The sequence below is a fragment of the Tursiops truncatus genome, chromosome X, assembly GCF_011762595.2.
Source record: "Tursiops truncatus isolate mTurTru1 chromosome X, mTurTru1.mat.Y, whole genome shotgun sequence".
Classification (NCBI taxonomy): domain Eukaryota; kingdom Metazoa; phylum Chordata; class Mammalia; order Artiodactyla; family Delphinidae; genus Tursiops; species Tursiops truncatus.
Window position 1 is genome coordinate 51,972,223 of NC_047055.1, and position 19,933 is coordinate 51,992,155.

General features: G+C 34.6%; 1 protein-coding gene across 5 annotated transcripts in view; it reads right to left on the minus strand.

The window, feature by feature from the left end:
- The window catches only part of PCDH11X (protocadherin 11 X-linked), a 708,447-nt gene that overhangs the window by 343,591 nt on the left and 344,923 nt on the right, over positions 1-19,933 (minus strand). For 2 of the 5 annotated variants that reach the window (XM_073798962.1, XM_019932225.3), the window contains exon 4: positions 819-848. The exons of the other annotated variants lie outside the window; for them this stretch is intronic. In XM_073798962.1, the coding sequence (XP_073655063.1) occupies positions 819-848 (30 nt within the window). The remainder of the gene's footprint in view (positions 1-818; positions 849-19,933) is intronic. 5 annotated transcript variants of the gene reach the window in all.

Sequence of the window (19,933 nt, forward strand, 5' to 3'; positions counted from 1 at the left end):
TAAAAATCAAAAACAGACTTCAGAGAACAAAAAGGCAGTTGGCAGAGGGGAGGAAAGTGGTTGAAAAAGGTGAAGGGGATTAAGAGGTAGAAACCTCCAGTTTTAAAATAAATAAGTCATGCTGATGTAATATACAGCATAAAGGATACGGTCGATAATATTGTGATAACTTTATATGGTTACAGATGGTTACTAGACTTATCATGGTGGTAATCATTTCATAATGTATGCAAATGTCAAATCACTATGTAATACACCTGAAAGTAACATAATATTGTACATCAACTATATTTCAATTAGAAAAAAATTTTTGCATTGAAAGATGACATTCTAAAGCCCAGTTTCTCAGAGAACATCAATTTACTGATTAACCATGTTTAGTTTATGCTATTTTTCTCTGTGACCTTATCAGACATCATCATGCTTCATATTCACTAACTTTTTCTGTCACTGTTAAATTGTAAATTGACACCAAAATGGTCCCTTTTATTGCTAAAATTTATCATAAAATAACTGTATTACCAGAATATTCACGAAGTGATGCTGTCAGCAGTATGTTGTTTTGGCACAGTGGGAAAAGAAAGTGTTGATGAAAAATAAAATAAAATAAGACTTGAAAATTGCTTCCAGGACTGTGTAAGTGATACAAAATGTAGAGACAGCTCAGCTTGAAGCTCTTTTGAAGCAGAACTACAACATATGTCATCTTAAATACTTACAGTTTTAACTCCACTTAGTAGCTACTGTGGCTTCAGAAATGCAAGAAAAAAATAACAACGTATTTTGAAATCAATTTTCTTTGAAATTTACAATCTTACCTTTCCTGCCTTTTTTCCCTCGGATTTCTGCTGATTTAGGATAAAGTGGAGGCAAAGGAAGCAAAGGAAAACAAAACAAAACAAAAATCAGCTCCAATTTGTTATTGCAAATATATTTTTTAAAAAACATGCCAAAATTCCAAGTGCAATAATACACAATTTTGTTTTTCTAATGAAACTATTTTCATCTGTTGCATTCTTCAGTGGTTTCAGGAAAGGGATATAACATTGTAAATCTCATACAGCAATATGTAGAGCCATATAAAAATCTTCAATGGTCATCAAAAAGTCATTAAATCCTTAGCTCACATAGGCATTGGCCAAGAAAAGACATATTTCCAATTAGATATTCCCTTATTTATTTTCCATCCATTTTTAAATGGATGAGTCTTTATCTCAAGCATGAACACATTTCTTAAAAAAAAAAAACTAGTTTAGTTGGAGATTCATGAATTAGGAGTAAACATAAATATCTATACAGCTTTGGATACTCTCTCTAAATATTAATTTTTGTGGGTCTTAGGAGCACCTAATTCAATTCTGTTCAACTAAATAATTTTTGCAGCCAACCTGGTAAAATTATTTTGTTCATTTTTATTTAAGACTTCTTTTTTCCCCCATTCAACCTCAGGAAATGGGGTAAATTGATTTTGAAAACTCCAGAAGCATTTAGGCCATTTGTCGCTTGGATTCATTCTCCTTTGTAGAGGATGAATACATCACATGATAAAAGGATCACATGTCTAACATTTCTAGTTAATGATGCTCCCAAGTCCTTTCTCCTCAAAATTTACCTCAGTTCCATGTCATTGCTACAGTTATGCAAAAGTTTCTCTGAGCATCAGAGAAAATTGGGGAGGAGATAGAGGTGAATTTGAAATAAGGGTATATACAAAGAGAGATACAAATGTAGTAAGAGGATGAATGCTGTTGTTTAGTGGTTTGATATGATTTCAGATCTATTTGTTCATGACAAAAATTGTTTTGATCTAAGAATACAGTTGTTTTTATAAGTAAAGTTGTTTCAATAAAAGTATTGAAGTTGTTGTGTCAGGATGTCATCATCAACATCTGCGGTTGCTGACAAGCACTCAGTAGTAGCTCAACTGCTGAGGGGCACCACCAGGGTCTTATCAATAAGAACATATGAAGAAGCAGCTATGGCAAGGGGACATTAGAGTATAAATACCCAGAGTGTGTGAGGACCATCTGAGAGTGTTTGGTCTGGGCAAGATGACTCTTTGCTGATCTAAATAGCTCTCTGAAGACTTTGGGGTATTGGCTCCTGCCTAGGAAGGTGGATCTCTGCTCAGCAGTGGTGAAAACCATGAAGCAGCCCCAGGGAAGGAGATTATCATGCTTGCCAGCCTCAATGCCTTCATTTCCTAGCCATGTGCTCTACAACAAGAGACTTTCATCTTTGCGCTGGCAGCTGGACATTAGCTCTCAGTTGACTAAGCTCTCTCTCTCGAGAACCAGCTCATAAAAATGTTAGGGAGTCATTGACTGAAACCTTGACCAGGCATGATGATAACCTCTTGCCTGAGTTGTCTTGCAACAGGAGGTCTCAATGAAGAATGTGGTGCTGCCACCAAAAACTAACCAGGAATATTTGGGAGGGGCCAAATGAAGGAGGACATGCCAACCCATAGTATGTCTTGTAAAACTAACCTGGAAGAATTTGGGAGGGGCTAAAAGAAGGAGGGAGGAGACGACATGTCCTGTCCACCTCCCAGAAACCCTCATGCTGGAATCCATCTTGGCTGAGAGAGGTGAATGCCACCAGGGAAGACACTTAGTTAGATCAAATATGGGCCATGCAAGATGATTGTCCAGAGATAACCCGGAAACTAATCCCATTACCATAAAACCTGAGACCACAGGCCATGTAGCAGAGCAGTTCTTCTGGGTTCCTTTACCCTGTTGCTCTCTGCCTGGGTGCCCATTTCCAATACAGCCTTTTGCTTTGTCAGTACATGTGTCTCCTTGGACAATTCATTTGCGAGTGTTAGACAAAAGCCCACTCTAGGCCCTGGAAGGGGTCCCCCTTCCTGCAACAGAAAGGTACACCACAACTAAATTTGGACTTTATTCCTTTCATCATGCCCTTTGCCTGGAACAATAGTGTAATTAATCAATCATTGGTTTGGAGTATGTTATTTCTTTATTGGCTTATTAAAGGACATTATCTTGTATGTTATTGGCTTGTGAAATTATAATTCCCACAGTAGACCTGTGTTAAATAAAATATTGGCAAAGATAATCTCAGTCTCTGAGCATAATTTGCCTTGAAACAAAACAAAGGCTCTGTATTTTGTTATTCAATGACTTATTCTCAGACCAAAAAGGGTATAGTTTTTTTCCTGTCATTTTAATATAACGTGAGTTTCCAAAATTGACTTTTGAGGAAGGTATCCAGACATGGTCACAAATCTATTATCTAAGGAAATCAAAGTGTGTTTTTTTCTTTCCACTTTGGGTAGTTATTTTTAGCCTAAGATATTCTTATTGTCCTTATGTGTTGATCAGATTCAGCCATCAGTGGCTCAGTGATAGAATTCTATTTGTCTGTGAAGGCATAGCCTGAGGATAATGCCTTGAATAATCTCTTTCAAGAAAGTGTCCTTGGATTTTAATATCTTTAAACAATTGGTATTTACATCTCTCTCTATCATGAATGATAATTCTTAAATAACAGGTTAAAAATTTTAACTTTCCAACAGAAATAATATCATGGACAAAAAACCCTCAAAACTTTACCCATATTTAAGAATATAATATTAAAAATTACCATTCTTTATTTTATAGAACCACGATAGATCTTTTTATATTCCCTCCATTAGAATTTACTGTCAAGAAAACAGTAGATTTTAGTTAGATGTTTTACCACTTATTACTGAGCAATGCAAAATCCTCAGCAAGACAAGTGAAGATGTGAAAATATTAATTATATCTATCTTGGTAAATTAGTGAATTATTGAAAAAGTAATGAAAATATTTAAGGCTAGTCAACGTATTGAGAGCACCTCTTTACCATTGCAGTGAAAAAAGACAACTCCAGAATGTGTTTATTTCCCTAAAATATATATTTTAATTAAGAGCATTGCCTATGCTGTGCTCCTTTTGTCCTTGTTTGAGAATTTCTATTGAGAAAGTTTAAAATAGATCAAGTGGGAAATATTAAAATGATAGTCTTTGCATTTTCTACACCATACAGACAGAACACAATCTGTCACTATAAGTGGGCCCTATCTCATGACAACTAGACGAGCATTAGAATTAAAAGAAAGCACAGAAATATATTGGCAGGCATGTGAGTAGGTTGGCAAATTGATACCAGATTTGATGATAGAAACATTTAAAAAAAATCAATTCTGGAAGGGGAAAAATCATGCTGAAAAGCAATTTCTATTTTAACGGAGACATGGATTTTTATCCCCTTATTTTAAAAATGACTCCCAAGAGGCCAAAATTATATCAACAAAATCACTCTTCAAACTAAATTATATATAGTAAGGTAGGGAGAAATGTTCACCAGTCTGAATGTTATGGGCTCAGAATTTTCTATAGTATACATTAGTCATGTAGTTTTCATACGTTCTTATTAACCTCTAGGAGTGAATAAATTCTAACTCCAACTGCCAATAAATGAATATTTCTCCTATTATATCTAATTTTCTAGAGTGATAGAGCTGATTGACTCTAATGAAAAAGAGGGCCAAGATATAGCATACAAGAGAAGTAAAGTCTGTTAATATCAAGGGGATGATCCAACTAGGAGAGCATCCTCAAATTTTAGTCAGCTCTCTTCTGTATCATACAGCATTAGCACAGTAGAGTATGGTGGCAGATAAGTCACCACAGTGAAGAGTTATTCAAGTAGACATTGAGGCTGTAGCTGTATTGGTATAATTGGAAGAAATAAGATCAAATGATTTTGGTATTTCTCAATATCTATGTGCTTTTGTGTTTCAGCTTTGTCTGTTTTTGATCTGTGCATTCAGAATGAACACAACAAGGACAAAGGGTGGAGTCAACACAAGAAGAGATTTCTAACCCAAAAGAATATTGCCTCTGTGCAGTCTCTGAAAAATCCTAACTCCTTCTTTTACCCATCTCCAAGTTTACTACTTCTCTTTTCCTTTTCTGACTTGTGTACAGTACAGCTGTTACCTTCATTCTGCCTTCATGTATTGCTGCTGCTTATAGAGCAGCTGTCCTCTTGAACACAACTATTAGGAATTTCTGATCATTAAGCCTAATGACAGAGTAGAGGGAACAAGACTAGAGTCAGAAGTCAAGGCAGCCACATCTCTAAACACAGGTAACAGAAAGAGGAAGAAACTTATTAGAGGACAAAGACACCAGAGCTTATCCTAACTCACTACTCTGCCTGCTGATTAGGAAAGAAATAGAACAGAATGTGTACAGGAGAAAATGCACTTGATAAGCACACCTTTATTTTAAAAGCTGATTATGATTATCACTCAATAAAGCATCAACCATCACTAAATTTCTTTTTTTAATTGAAGTATAGTTGATTTACAATGTTAGTTTCTGGAAAACAGCAAAGTGATTCAGTCATACATACATATATATCTATTTTTTTTCAGATTCTTTTGCCTTACAGGTTATTATAAAATATTGAGTATAATTCCCTGTGCTATACAGTAGGTCCTTGTAGGTTTTCTATTTTATATATAGCAATGTGTATATGTTAATCCCAAACTCCTAATTTGTCCCCCCCCACCTTTCTCCTTTGGTAACCATGTTTGTTTTCTATGTCTGTGGGTCTATTTCTGTTTTGTATGTAAGTTTGTATGTAAGTTTGTATGTAAGCTTTGTATGTAAGTTTGTAAGTTTGTATCATTTATTTTTTATATTCTACATATAAGCAATATCATATGATATTTGTCTTTCTCTGTCTGGCTTACTTTACTTAGTATGATAATCTCTAGGTCCATTCAACCATCACTAAATTTTTGTCAGCTGGATCAGGTGTAATAGCAACTTGAGATGTCCAGTAGTGGTCAAGATTTAACAAAACACACTTTCAATGACACCAGCAGGGTTGTGGTGGTAACTTTTCTGAATGGCATGGTCAAATGAAAATAGTTATGACTGTGTACACAACTAAATAAATATTTGTCTAACAGATGGAAAAAACCGGGGAAGAAGGTTTTTTATCGCAGTGTGTGCATGTGTGTTTATAAAAAATTAGAAGCCTATGGAGTCAGGTTTCTAATACTATACCATGTGGAATATCCAACCCCTCCCCCTAATCTACGCTTTAAAAATATCAGAACTTGAAGTGTATTTTTTACTTGGCTTAAATATCCATATAATTATCACAGCCTAGTTTATTTTTTTAGTAGGCTGGTACATGTGACATTGTATTTCAGAACTTTATTCAGTTAGCAACTTAGAGTGTTGTTGGCTTTAAAGGAAAGATACTGGTGAATCTAATAATAATAGTAAGCCTAAATGTCCTTCTCAACATGTTTGTTTACTATCTATTTCCTCTCTAAAATGTAAATCACCATTTGAAAAGAACACAAGGGAATGTATCTATGGATTTTTATTGTCTTATTCTCTTTTTTCTAAATTTGAGACTGGTATAAAAATTGTATACATAGTTTCAATACATCAGTAAAGAGAATATGAAATTTGAAATCAGAAGATTCAGGTTTCAGTCCTGGGTTCACAAGTAGCTATGTGAACTTATTCAGGCAAAACTTTAGAAGGCTATGTCTTCCTCCTACACTGAATCCAAGGCATTAGCTACATTTAATGATGATGAAGGTGATGATTGTGACAATGACAGGAATACTATTACTACAACTATCACTGCCACTGCTATCATCACCTTTCATTTATTGAGTATGAAGCATTTTAGTAAATGCTTTACAAATATTATCTCACTTAATTGTTATAGTGACAAATATCATCTAACTTGTTATAGTGACACTTTGATGTGAGAAAATTATCATTTCCATTTTACAAAGAGGAAAATGTGGATCAAAGAGATGAAGAAATTTACTTAATCACTCTACTTGTAAGGTATAGAGCTGAGGTTTCAATCCAGATCTTCTGGATTCTAAAGTTCTAGAATGTAAGCTCCGTGGCAGCAGGCATTTTGCCATTTTGGAGTTTGGAATTCTGCTATATTCTCAATGCCTAAAAAAGTGCCTGGTACTAAGGAGACCTACAATAAATATTTATAGACTGAATCAAATAACAAGATATTCCTCTATTATTTAATTACATAGATAATTAGAGCTAGATTGTAATAATTGATTATGAATCTTACTGAAAAGCACAAATTTTGGAGCTATATTGACTGGATTCAACTCTTGTCTCTAACACTTATTACCTATGTGACTCCAGACATGTTTCTTCTTGTCATTTTGCCTTAGTTTCATCATCTGTAGAATAGAGAAATATGAGTTCCTACTCCAGAGTATTTGTTACAAGGGTTAAATCAGTAAACTAGGGGCATCAAACAGTAGTTGGCACTTTGAATAGTGTATATATGTTAGCTCTTATTACTGGTGTTTTATTTTAACATCTTTATTAATATACCTTATATACCATAGAATTAATCCATTTAAAGTATAAATTCAATGTTTTTTTTGTATATTCACAGGTATCTGTAATCATCACCATATTCAATTTTATAACATTTTCATCACCTCGAAAAGAAACCCTAAAGCACAACATTGTAAATCAACTATACCCCAATATTTAAAAAAAAAAACACATAAAACAAAACAAAAGAAACCCCATACTCTTTAACTATCACCCCCTAACCTCTCACTTCTCCCAAGTTTTAGACAACCACTAACCTACTTTCTGTTTTTTTATTGTATATTTCTCTGTTCTGGACTTATGAATAAAATCATATAATATGTGGTCTTTTGTGGCTGGCTTCTTTCACTTATAATAATGTCTTCAAGTTTCAACCATGTTGCATCATGTTTCAGTAAGTCATTCCTTTTTTATGTCCAAATAATATTTCATTGTGTAGATATACCACATTTTGTTTAAACATTCATCAATTGATGGGAATTTGGGTTATTTACACTTTTTGGGTATTATGAATAATGCTAATATAAACATCATACAGAAGTTTTTGCACGGACATGTGTTTTCTTTTCTCTTGGGTATATACCTATGAGTGGAATGGCTGGGTCATAGGGTAACATTATGTTAAATCTTTTGAGGAAATGCCAGGCTGTTTGCCAATGCAGCTGCACAATTTTACACTCCCATCAGTAGTGTACAAGGGTTCCAATTTCTTCACATTCTTGCTCTCAAGGTAATTTATTTTTAACTTTAGAATTAAAGACTGTCTAAATATTAGAATTAAATATTAGAATACTTAGAATTAAATTCCTATCTAAATATTTTTTAAACTATACACTGGCATCCAAAATTATTTTAATTAGATCAATAAAACTGTAGCATAAACTATTCTACTATGTGAGCTTAATGTACTATTCCCTGTTACTAAGATACCATTGAACAGATTGCCAAACCCATCCGTTGAGAGGGTTGAAAAGTTATCTATTTCTTGATATTAATTTACATATAATTTGAAATATATTAAGGAAATTCCCTCTGCTAAAGTGAATGAAACTTTTAAAAATGTTTGTCAAATTATTTATTCAAATCCACCTACCTTATAGTATCACTGTTAAAAGTCTGATAAAACAGTTGGAAGAACACATAGGATATCATGGGACAATGACATTGCATTTGCTGAATATGGGGGAAAGGGATTGACAGTACTGATTAAATCCAGTTGAAATAATTTTTTCATGGGTGCTGAATCTTGGATTTGGAACATGCAGAGATTATATAGAGTACCAGAATGAGAGTCAAACTAAGGGGGGAAAGAAACCAATGCTTTATTCAAGATTGATACTAGAATTGATCTAACAAAGCTAAACAAGAGTAAAATGTTCTCAAAGTGACATAGAAGAGGAATATTATGGATGATACGAAGATCACAGTTTCTTATGAGAAGGCAGGATTAAGTTAGAATACTATTACACTTGTTCTCACATAATCTTTCTGGTTTATTCAAAACCCTACTCTTGCCCTGAAACATTCTTATACTGTGACAATAACAAAATCAATGTGACAGACAGGTCTGCTTTCTTAAAATATTGCATGTCAGTCAGAACAGTGTTTCATTTTTAATTGTTTGAATTTTGCATAAAGATACCTCTGTTTGCTGCTAAAGACATATGCAATTGTCTCTGATATCACTTTAAATTACAGATCATCTTAACATGTCATTCTCGTGAAATGTAAAACTGAGATTGTTGCATTGCATCTATTAAAGCTTGTAGATGTTTACAAAATGAACATCAAAGTAATAAAGTGATTATAAGAATAAACATCAGAATACAAATGATCTTTCTCATTAGTTAAAAGGAAATCATTGTTTTAATGTGCAGTAGCTACCAGACTGCTTAATTCTGTGAATGCCTGGTTTTTATATTAGATGAAAGCATGACTAACTAGATCTATGATAAGAAATAAAAATTTAAAAGTGACCTATGTGCCTGCCTTTATATCAAACCCTGAGATAACAAAAGGGTATTTTAAAACAGTGTCATTAGTTCATTAGCATCGATTCAAGTGAACGTTAAATTCTCATATAGTGGTCTCACATAGGTACTAGTTAAGCATATGACTTCCTGATTGTGACTTGAACCTAAGATATAGTTGCATTCATTTTAATGTATCCTTCAGCTTTAGTTTTAATCTAATATTACCTAGCTTACAGCAGACTAAGTTATTATAATTGTCTGATACCCATTATCATTTCTTGCTTATTTCCTAGGTGGGAAAAACATTCTCTTCTGGGATCACCATAGTTTTCTTGAGCTCTTAGCTGATTATGGATATATTCTCCCCTATTTCAAACTCCTCTAGCAATTCCATACTGAATTTCCACTTTTAGTGCATTTTCTGTAGAATTTTCAATTTTATTTCAAATCATCTGAAAAAACTGAAACTCAAAGCCCTTCATTTTTTTCCCCAGTTGAATTCATTGCTTTTAGGTTTGTGAGATTTCATTAAGCTTGTCTTAATACTATCAACTCAAATGAAGCATAATAGCTTTAGTGGATAGAATAGTGTCCTCCAACAATTCATGTCCATTCCAAACTCAAAATTTGACCTTATTTGTAAAAAGGGCTTTTGTAGATGTTAGTTAGTTAAGGATCTTGAGATGAAATCATCCTGGATTTCAGGATGTCCTAAATCCAAAGACTGGTGCCCTTGTAAGAAGAGGACACACAGACAGAAAGAAAGCGGCCAAGTGATGGTGGGGCAGAGACTAGAGGGATGCAGCTACAAGCTAATGAATGCCAAAGATTGCCAGGTGCCCACAGAGGCTGGAAGAAACAAGGAAGGATTCTTCCCTAGGGCTTTCAGAGAACACCTTGATTTCAGAATTTTAGCCTGCAGAATTGTGGGAGAATAAATTTCTGTTGTTTTAACCAAATATTTTGGTAATTTGTTATGGCAGTCCTAGTTAAAAATACAATGAGTGAAGGGGATATACTCCCATTTCAGGAAAACAATACACTAGGATAGAAAATAGGTTGTTCTGTTTTATGATTATCAAACCGAAAATGCATTGAAAGATTACTGAATGCAAATCACTATATTTCATCTAATATGTAAGCTTTTGGAGGACTGGGATGATTATAAGTAAGCATATGGTACAAGAGAAATAGAATATCCGGTTTTGAATAATGTGACATACGTTCCAGCCCCAGATCACTCACTCATTTGTGAAACATTTAGCAGAAGCCTATTTGGTACTATGTACAAATTTTCTAAATTATAGAAAAATGAATGGGATAAGGCCCTTGCCCAAAAGGATCTCACAGTTTAATAGGGAAGCCAGAGGTAGAAATAGATAATTACAGTATTACATTTTAAGTGTTTTAATGAGCAGATGAATAAAATACTATCATACCACAAGGGAACAAAGAGCTGTGTGACCCTGAGCAAGTCCTTTGAGCTCTCTGAATCTGTTTATTGATATGTAAAATGGAGATAACAATAACAATTCATAGCTCTCCTACCTTCTCCCAACTATTTTGGACATCTACTATTTTTGTTTTTTTTTTTTTTTTTTAAGCTCACGGACGTGCAGGCTCAGCGGCCATGGCTCACGGTCCCAGCCGCTCCGCGGCATGTGGGAACCTCCAGGACCGGGCACGAACCCGCATCCCCTGCATCGTCAAGCGGACTCTCAACCACTGCGCCTCCAGGGAAGCCCGGACATCTACTGTTTTTAAGAGTCCTATGAATCAGACTTTCTCTTAGCTATTTAATATACATTATCTGAATTAATCCTTAGAATAGTTCATCATATAAATACAATTATGCTAATGCTACATGTGTGGAAACAGAGGTACAGAAATTTATACTATGTGCCAAAATTGCATGAATCAGGAAGGAAATATTCTTTTCATTCAAGCCTGTTGTATGTCTTAGGTAGAAATGCATCAAAAATAAATATTATACTACTAGAAGTTAATGTTCGATGTGCCACAATATCTAGCAATAAATAAATTAGATGATGAATAATGTTTCAAATATGTATGAATAATTCCAAATAAATATTATATATCCCCTATAGTACTTTATTTCCTAATGATTTTCTATGCTAGAGAAAGTACATTCAGATGTGCTTCTATAAAGTAGTCATTTGCATTGATTTTAACGTTAGGCAGTTACATTTGTATTTACCTACTGGATTTCTCTAAGTTAATTTTCCCTCAAAAATTACTGTTACAGGGCTTCCCTGGTGGCGCAGTGGTTTAGAGTCCGCCTGCCGATGCAGGGGACACGGGTTCATGCCCTGGTCCAGGAAGATCCCACATGACGCGGAGCGGCTGGGCCCGTGAGCCATGGCTGCCGAGCCTGCGCGTCCGGAGCCTGTGCTCTGCAACACGAGAGGCCACAACAGTGAGAGGCCCGCATACCGCAAAAAAATATATATAATAATAATAATAATATTAACAGTTAGAATATTCAATGTTTTTGCATATGCAAGTAACATGGCCAGCTGCATAATCTGGAGCCTCTAGTATTAGTTCATTTTCTATAATCTAGGCAAACTACTAACTTGTATAATTGACCAATTTTCCAATTCAACCATTTTAATTCTTTGTTCAGTTTCCATCTGGTTAAGTCAGATGCATCATATGTAAAGAGAGCATCTTATTTGTGGAGAAAAGACCAAGAATTCACAATCTAGTTGCCCTTCAAGGTAAGAAGGACTACCCAGTGTGACAGTGCTCGGAAAATACAACCTAGAATGAATTTTTGTTTCCTCCATCACCTCTAACTTCTTCATTCACTCATTCACCAGGCTAGTTACTAGGATACAGTGATTGCCAAGATAGAAATAATCATCTTTGCCCTTACAGAGATTATAGTCTTCATAAGGGAACAGAGACAAGAATATAGATAATTACAATACTTGTGATCTCAAAATAATTTGGCAGCTTTTCCCTCAATAATAGAGAGGTATCCTTGTATAATTTTATTTCCCAGAGAATAATTTCTAAACATTTAGTTATAGCTTTAGCAGAAATATAAAGTGAATATTAATTAAACACACAAATGAATATTTACCATAGCTAAACTCCAATATCTATGATGCTGCCAGATTTCTATAATACAGAAATAAAAGCACTCCTCCTGAGTGATCCATAAAGTCTTGAATTATCAAAGACTTACATTAAAACTGCATAAGATAAGGTCTGAGCTTCATTTAAAAAGGTATTTCATTCCCCTAGAGGCTCATCCGCCTCAGGCGTCTTCCCAGAATTTAGCTCTTAAAGTATCTAAAATATTTTAAGCTTGTACATTTTTTACTGCTTTGTGAATCTGTCGTGTCGATTTTCATTTTTTTTCCAAGTTACCACATTGACATTGTTATTTTCAGCTTCCAATTCAACATAAAACAGTGGATGGCTCCATTTATCTCTCTGGCTGCATTTATTCTCAGCAGAGCTCTGTATTCAGGACATTTTTATTTTTATGATTGGTTATTTATCGTTAGTATTTTTAGAAAAATGAGAGAGTTGTAATTCTTGGGAGCTTTAACTATAGAATTTTATCAGTCAACAAATATTTATTGAGCATCTACTATGTGACAGGCATGGTACTTAGGATCATGGGCTCTGGAAGTAGACTGCCTGGCTCAAAGCTCAGCTCTACCATTTATTAACTGTGTGACCACGGGCCAGCTGCTTGAATACTCTATTTGGTGCTTGAGCTTGTCTATCTGTAAAACATCAAGAATAAAAATAGTAGCACTATGATAGAGTGTTTGTGAGGGCTAAGTGCGTTAATACAGTAGAGCACTTAACACCATCATATAGTAAGCTTTCAACAAACTCTGTCTGTTATTGTTAATATGAACATCATCATCCTTTATTTTAACCATGCACTGTGAAACCTTGAGTACACTATAACAAGGAAGAATCTTACAATCTACTGTCCAAGTCAGCTACTAAAAAATACTTAGAGATGATCAATGAATTAATTTCTGATATATACAAAAGTGCCTTGAATGGTAGTAAAAGACTGTGAGAGGGAAAAATTTTGCTTTGAGGTCGCAAGTAAATCACCTTATGAAAATGAATTATAGAAAACTGTATAATACTGATCTAGTTTGCCTGAAGCATATAAAATAAAGTCCCAGTTTCAAAAAAAATCAAACATTTTATTCAGCTAGTGACTATGGTCCAAAAGTAAAAAGCTAAGTTTATTAAGGGCTTTAAACATTTATAAATCTCCAGAGCCACAAGACTTAATGCATGGCCCTTAATGTTAAATTAAGTAGTGAAACAGAGGTTTCTATCTTGGGCTCATGGGATCAGAATCTTGGCCCAGATGATGAGATCTTTATCATATTCATTCTAATTGTGGCTCATCTTGAAATGATTAGATCTATTGTTAGAAAGAGACCTTGTCAGCACTAAGGATGCAGTGATTAATAGAAAATTCAGTATAATTCGTTTAGATATATGTCTAAAATCTCAATTGAGCCCTGGACCCACATTATTAAGTGATTAAAGCAATTGTAATTGCCACCCTTTATTCACATTCATCACCTGACTAGGAATTAATCATTGCAAGCAAAGAACAGCAGAAAGCAAAATATTTCATAACTAGTACTATACAGATAGATAGCAAAACTTTAAAATGGGCTACAGGAACAATGCTTGATACCATAAGCCAAAACAAACGTTAAATCATTAGAAATGCTCTAACAAAATCTGTTTTAATTTCAGTGAAGGTCAAATTTACCCTTGGGGCCATCAAAAATGTGTTTTTCTTTCACAGTTATGGCAACCTTAGTTATTTTCTTTTACCCCAAGAAAGGGTAGAAAGTGAATTTCAGTCAGCCCTGCCTGATAATCTCCAAAAGTTTTATCTTAATTGTATGCTCTTTGTAGGTGAGTTATCACTCTGACTTTTTTGTTCATCACAAAGACATGTTTCCAGGTTGTAGCATATCAACATTAAAAGATCAGGACTGTCTCATTGTTTCTCTAAATAAGGTCATAGCTAAAATAAGCAGAATTTAATGTACGTGCATTTCCTTGGAATGAGAATATATCAAAACAAGAGTCAAGTGAAGGGAGAATGTTCTGTTAGCTGAAAAAAATACAGTGGTACAATTAGAATTCTAGGGAATTCTGCCAAAATTTTAAAGAATAGTTGATTCCAAGTATATTCCAAGAAAAATAAGAGGAAGCATGCTTCCCAATTCATTTATAAGGCTATTATTGCCCTGATACCAATGCTAGACAAAAAAAATATAAAAAAATAAACTACTAATCAATATCTCTTATGATTGTAGAAGCGAAAATCCTAAACAGATATTAGCAAATCAAATTCAACAGTGTATAAAAATAATTATACACCATGACCAAGAACATTCCAGGTGTGCAGGACCTGTTCAACATTGGAGAACCAATGTAATCCAGCATATAAACAGGCTAAGGAGGAAAATCATATGGTCCTATCAACTGATGCAGAAAAAGCATTTTGAAACCAAACAGGACCATGTGGGTCTCCCAGGCATGGAAACTTTTCTGAGTCCCCTGTTTCTTGTTTGTAGGGAGTAGGCTTCAGCCTCCATGACCTTCCCTGAGTTCCAAAGGGCAGGTTCAAACAGTTGCTGATCAGGGAAGGGAGGGGATGCAGAGACAAGGGAGGAGCAGTCAAGAAACAATAGTGCAACATTATAAATTGATGAATTTTCACAAAGTGAACACACCCTGGGTGTTCCATAACCATAATCTGGGTCAAAAAATTGCACAGAAGTAGCATCCAGAACCCAACATCCTGCTGTAGCCCACTCACTTCCTCATAGTTTAGTTTAGTCTATTTTGGTACTTTATAAGAATGGGATCATACTGTACTCTTTATTTTTGAATGGCTTCTTTCAACATCATTTGGTTTGTCCAATTTTCTCATGTGCTTGGGAAAATTGTGCCAATAATTTAATTTTTGCACTGTATTATATTCCACTGGATGAATATATGGCAATTTATTGATTGTATTGTTGGACAATCTAGGTTATTTCTAGCTTTTCCATACTGTAAATTATGCTGTTACGTATATATGTGCATGTGTTGGGTGAATGTATGTACACATTTCTGTGTTGTATATAACTTAGAAGTGGGATTGCTGGGCCACAGGCCATATCTGTTCAGCTTTAGTATTTAAATTACCTTTAAACCACTATCATATCAGTGAGATCAAAGTAATGAGGTGAGGCAGATTAAGTGTTTACTTTAAAGTCAGCTGGAATTTAGTCTTGTTCCCACTACTTTTTACTACTAATATTAAGCATGTTATATAATTTCATTGACCCTCAGTTTATGTATCTGTAAAAAGCATGAATACTATACCATACATTCTTATAAAAATACTAAATAAAATAGTGTATGTTGAAAAGTATTTTTTTAAAAAAAGAAACAATAGTGCAGCCTTGGGACAGGGTCCTGGTTCTGTCTCAAGGGATATACATAACAATTTCTTTGAGCTCTTCTGCAGAACTAAAATCCCCAACAAATGGAAGATGTTAACTACTTAATGAGCATTCCTCATTCCAGAGAGAAGGTCACAGTTTGGATAACATCAGAGAACCACAGAAGCTCATCAGGAGACCACCTGAGGACAGATTAAAGGAATGCAGTTCCTGCACATACCCTCTTCCTTATCAGCAACACTGTCCCTGAACCATTGCTATAAAACTCTTCACCAAATCCCCTCAGGTTGGGACACACAGTTTTGAGGGCTTGAGCCCACAGTTTCCCCCTTTGCCTGGCAAAGCAATAAAGCTATTCTTTTCTACTTCACCCAAAACTCTGTCTCCAAGATTCAACTTGGCACCAGTGTACAGAGGCTGAGTTTTGTCATCAAAATGGCTATTATCAAAAAGACAACAAATAACAAGTGTTGGCAAGGATGTGGAGAAAAGGGAATCCTCACGTACTGTTGGTGGGAATGTAAATTAGTGCAGCCACTATGGAAAAAAGTATAGAGATTCCTCAAAAAATTAAAACTTGAACTTCCAAAAGCACATTCCTTAAAAGTAAAATTGATTAATTAGATTTCATCAAAATTTAAAATGTTTTCCCTGTGAAGAGGATGAAAACACAACCTATGGTTTGGGAAAATATATTTGCAATTCATACATCTGACAAAGGAGTAGTATCTACAGCATATAAAGAGCTTTCAAAATGCAACAGTAAAAAATTCTCAAGCAATTCATTTAGAACACGAACAAAAGATATGAACAGCCATTTCCTTAAAGAGGATATACAGATGGCAAATGAAAGGATGTTCAACATCATTACCATCTTGGTCTGTTTGAGCTGCAATAAATAAATAGCATAAACTGGATAACTTATACACAACAAATATCTATTTCTCATATTTCTGGAGGTTTGGAAGTCCAAGACTTGGCTGATTCGATGTTTGGTGTGGGGCTAGTTCCTGGTCCGTAGAAGGTGACTTCTTGCTGTGTTCTCACATGGTGAAAGGGCACTGGAGCTTTCTCAGGCTTCTTTTATAAGGACACTAATTCCACTCCTGAGGACTCTGACTTCATGACTTAATCACATGCCAAAGGCCTCACCTCCTAATACCATCACCCTGAGGGTTAGAATTCCAGCATATGCATGGGGGGTGGGGCACAAACATCCATACCATAGCAATTAGCCATCAGGGAAATACAAACTTAAATCACAATGAGATAACACTACACATCTATCAGAATGGCTAAAGTTAAAAAAAAATAGTAACAACACCAAATACTGGAGAGATTGCAAAGAAATGAATCACTCATTCATTGCTGATGGGAATAAAAATGGTATAGACACTGTGGAAAGCAATTTGACAGTTTCTTATAAAACTAAACATGTGACCCAGCAATTACACTTTTGGACATTTATCTCAGAGAAATTAAAACTTACATCACATCCACACCACAACTTGAACACTAATGTTCATTGCAGTTTAATTCATACTTAATTCAAGAAAAAATTAGAAATAGCTAAAAAATTAGAAACAACTCAGATGCCTGTCAACAAGTGAATGGTTAGACAAACTATGATATATCCATACCATGAGATGTTACTCAGCAATAAAAAGGAATTAACAATTGATACATGAAACAACATGAGTGAACCTCCAGGGAATTATGCTGAGTGAAAAAAACGCTACCCAAAGGTTACAAACTGTATGATTTGATTTATACACATTCTTAAAATCACAAAATTATAAAAATTGAGAATAGATTAGTGGTTGCCAGAGATTAAGCATGGGGAGGAATGGTTTGAGGGAGATGAGTATGCTAATAAAAAGGCAACAAGAGGGAAGGTTTTAGTGATAGAACTGTTCAGTTTCTTGACTGTGGTGGTGGATACATGAACATACACGTGATATGGTTGTGCAGAACCACACACACACACACATAAACGCAAATGAGTGTATGTAAATCTAATAAAATCTAAATGAGTTTGGTGGATTGTACCAATGTCCATATCTTGGTTTTGATATTATGTTAGAGTGTTGCAAGATGTTACCTTTTGGAGAAAACAGGTAAAGGATACAGGGGAACTCTCTGTATTATTGCTTACAACTTCATTTAAACCTAGAATTATCTCAATAAAAATTACAATTTAAAAAGCAAAGCTTACTTAAGTTTAAAAGAGACTAACCAAGGAAAAGCAAAATTTTTAGAAGCCAATAATCTGCCATGTCTGGCACAAAATATATTTGCTATAAACATTTTCTCTGATGCTGCAGACTTCTACTTACAGGTATGTCCAATTTTTATAGTTATAACAAATTCTTAGTTCTTTGTAACTGGAGTTTTTAATGCTCAGTTGTTTTAAAGAAATGACAAGGGAAAATAAAAAGTGGAAAATGAAATAAGATCTATCTATGAAGCTGGAAAGATCTCATCATGGAGAATATTGGATTTGGACACCATTAGAGCACAACTTTCATGTGTGCTGTAAGTGATAAGATTAGATATATTGAGAAGAGTATATTGTTTTTTATAAGTCACTGCACACCATTTCTTTGTTGATGCATTCATTCTATTCTTTCTAATTTTATTTAGCAGTTTGTTAAAGAAAAAAATAATATGATATGTGTCTCCACTTTTTTTTTTTAGAGCTATATTCATTTGTGTTAGTCCTCAGTAACATCACAGCCAATGGGTCTTCTTTATTACTTTTTGCAAGGTGACCCTAATTTATAATAACTCTGTTCAAAATATGATGGAATTTATTTGGACCACTATTCTCATTTATATTTAAATGCACACCATTAAAATCAGTGCAACTTTATCATTACTATTTCAATATCAGCTCCTGTATGTCATCACATGAATATATACTAGGCAACACTTTTCGTGGGCAGAGTAACCTGCATTAAAAATGTATACACAAACTATCCTCTTATTCATAATTTCAAGGTTTTCGCTGAGATTAATAAAAAACAAAACCCCCTAGGCCAGCATTAAACTGTGGTTGTCTGACATGGAGACATTTTTAGCCTGGTTCTAGTCTAGTCAGAGGGCAAACTTCAAGTGACTGAGAAAAGTAACTGTTTAAAAAAATAGTAATTCTACAGCAACTTCTACAAACAGACTTGTATAACTTTCCATTAGCAGAGCCACACATTTGACCATTATACCAATATTATAATTGGGAAAATTGATCAAATGAATATTAAAAATACAAAAAAATAATTTAAAATGTGGGCTTTAAAGTTTAAGAGGTAAGGGTGAATTTTACTATATATCTAATTATACTTTAATGAAACTGTAAAAATATTAATGACAATATAGGTGGTGGTTTGTGCAGGGCAGAATTCGTAGCTAACCTTCAATGATCCCCACCCTTGTCTAAGCCCCTGTACTTTGATTGTGGGTAGAACCTATGAGATGTCACATTCATGATTATGTTAGGTTATTTTATATTATATGACAAAAGGAAGATTGTCCTGGTTGGGTCTCCTGAGCCCTTTAAAAGCAGAGAGTTTTCTCAAGCTGGTCAAAGAAAAGGAAGTCAGAGAGATGCAGAGCAGGTGTTCTGGAAGAAAACAAGCATTCCTGTTGAGAACTGCCTATGTTGAAGGTCACATATTAAGGAACTGTCGGTTGATTCTAGAGTTGAACCCAGCCAACAGCTAGCCGGTAAATAAAGGCTACAGTCCTACAACCGCAAATGAATTTTGGCAATAACCAGTATGCTTGTAAGAAGACTTTGAGCCCCAGATGAGAATCACAGCCCCAGTCCATGCCTTAATTTCAGCCCAGTGAGTTCCTGAGTAGAGAATCCAGTCATACTGTGCCTGGGCTTCCAACCTATATTCAGGTAATAAATTTGTGCGTGTCTTTTAAGCTATTAAGTATGTTTTAGCTAGCAGGAGAGAGCTAATAAATGGTTATACAAGTATTCACTGGAACATTATATCAACTTTGTTGTATATTTGAACATTCTTTTAATTAAATGTTGAGATAAGAAGAAAAATCTAAAAGG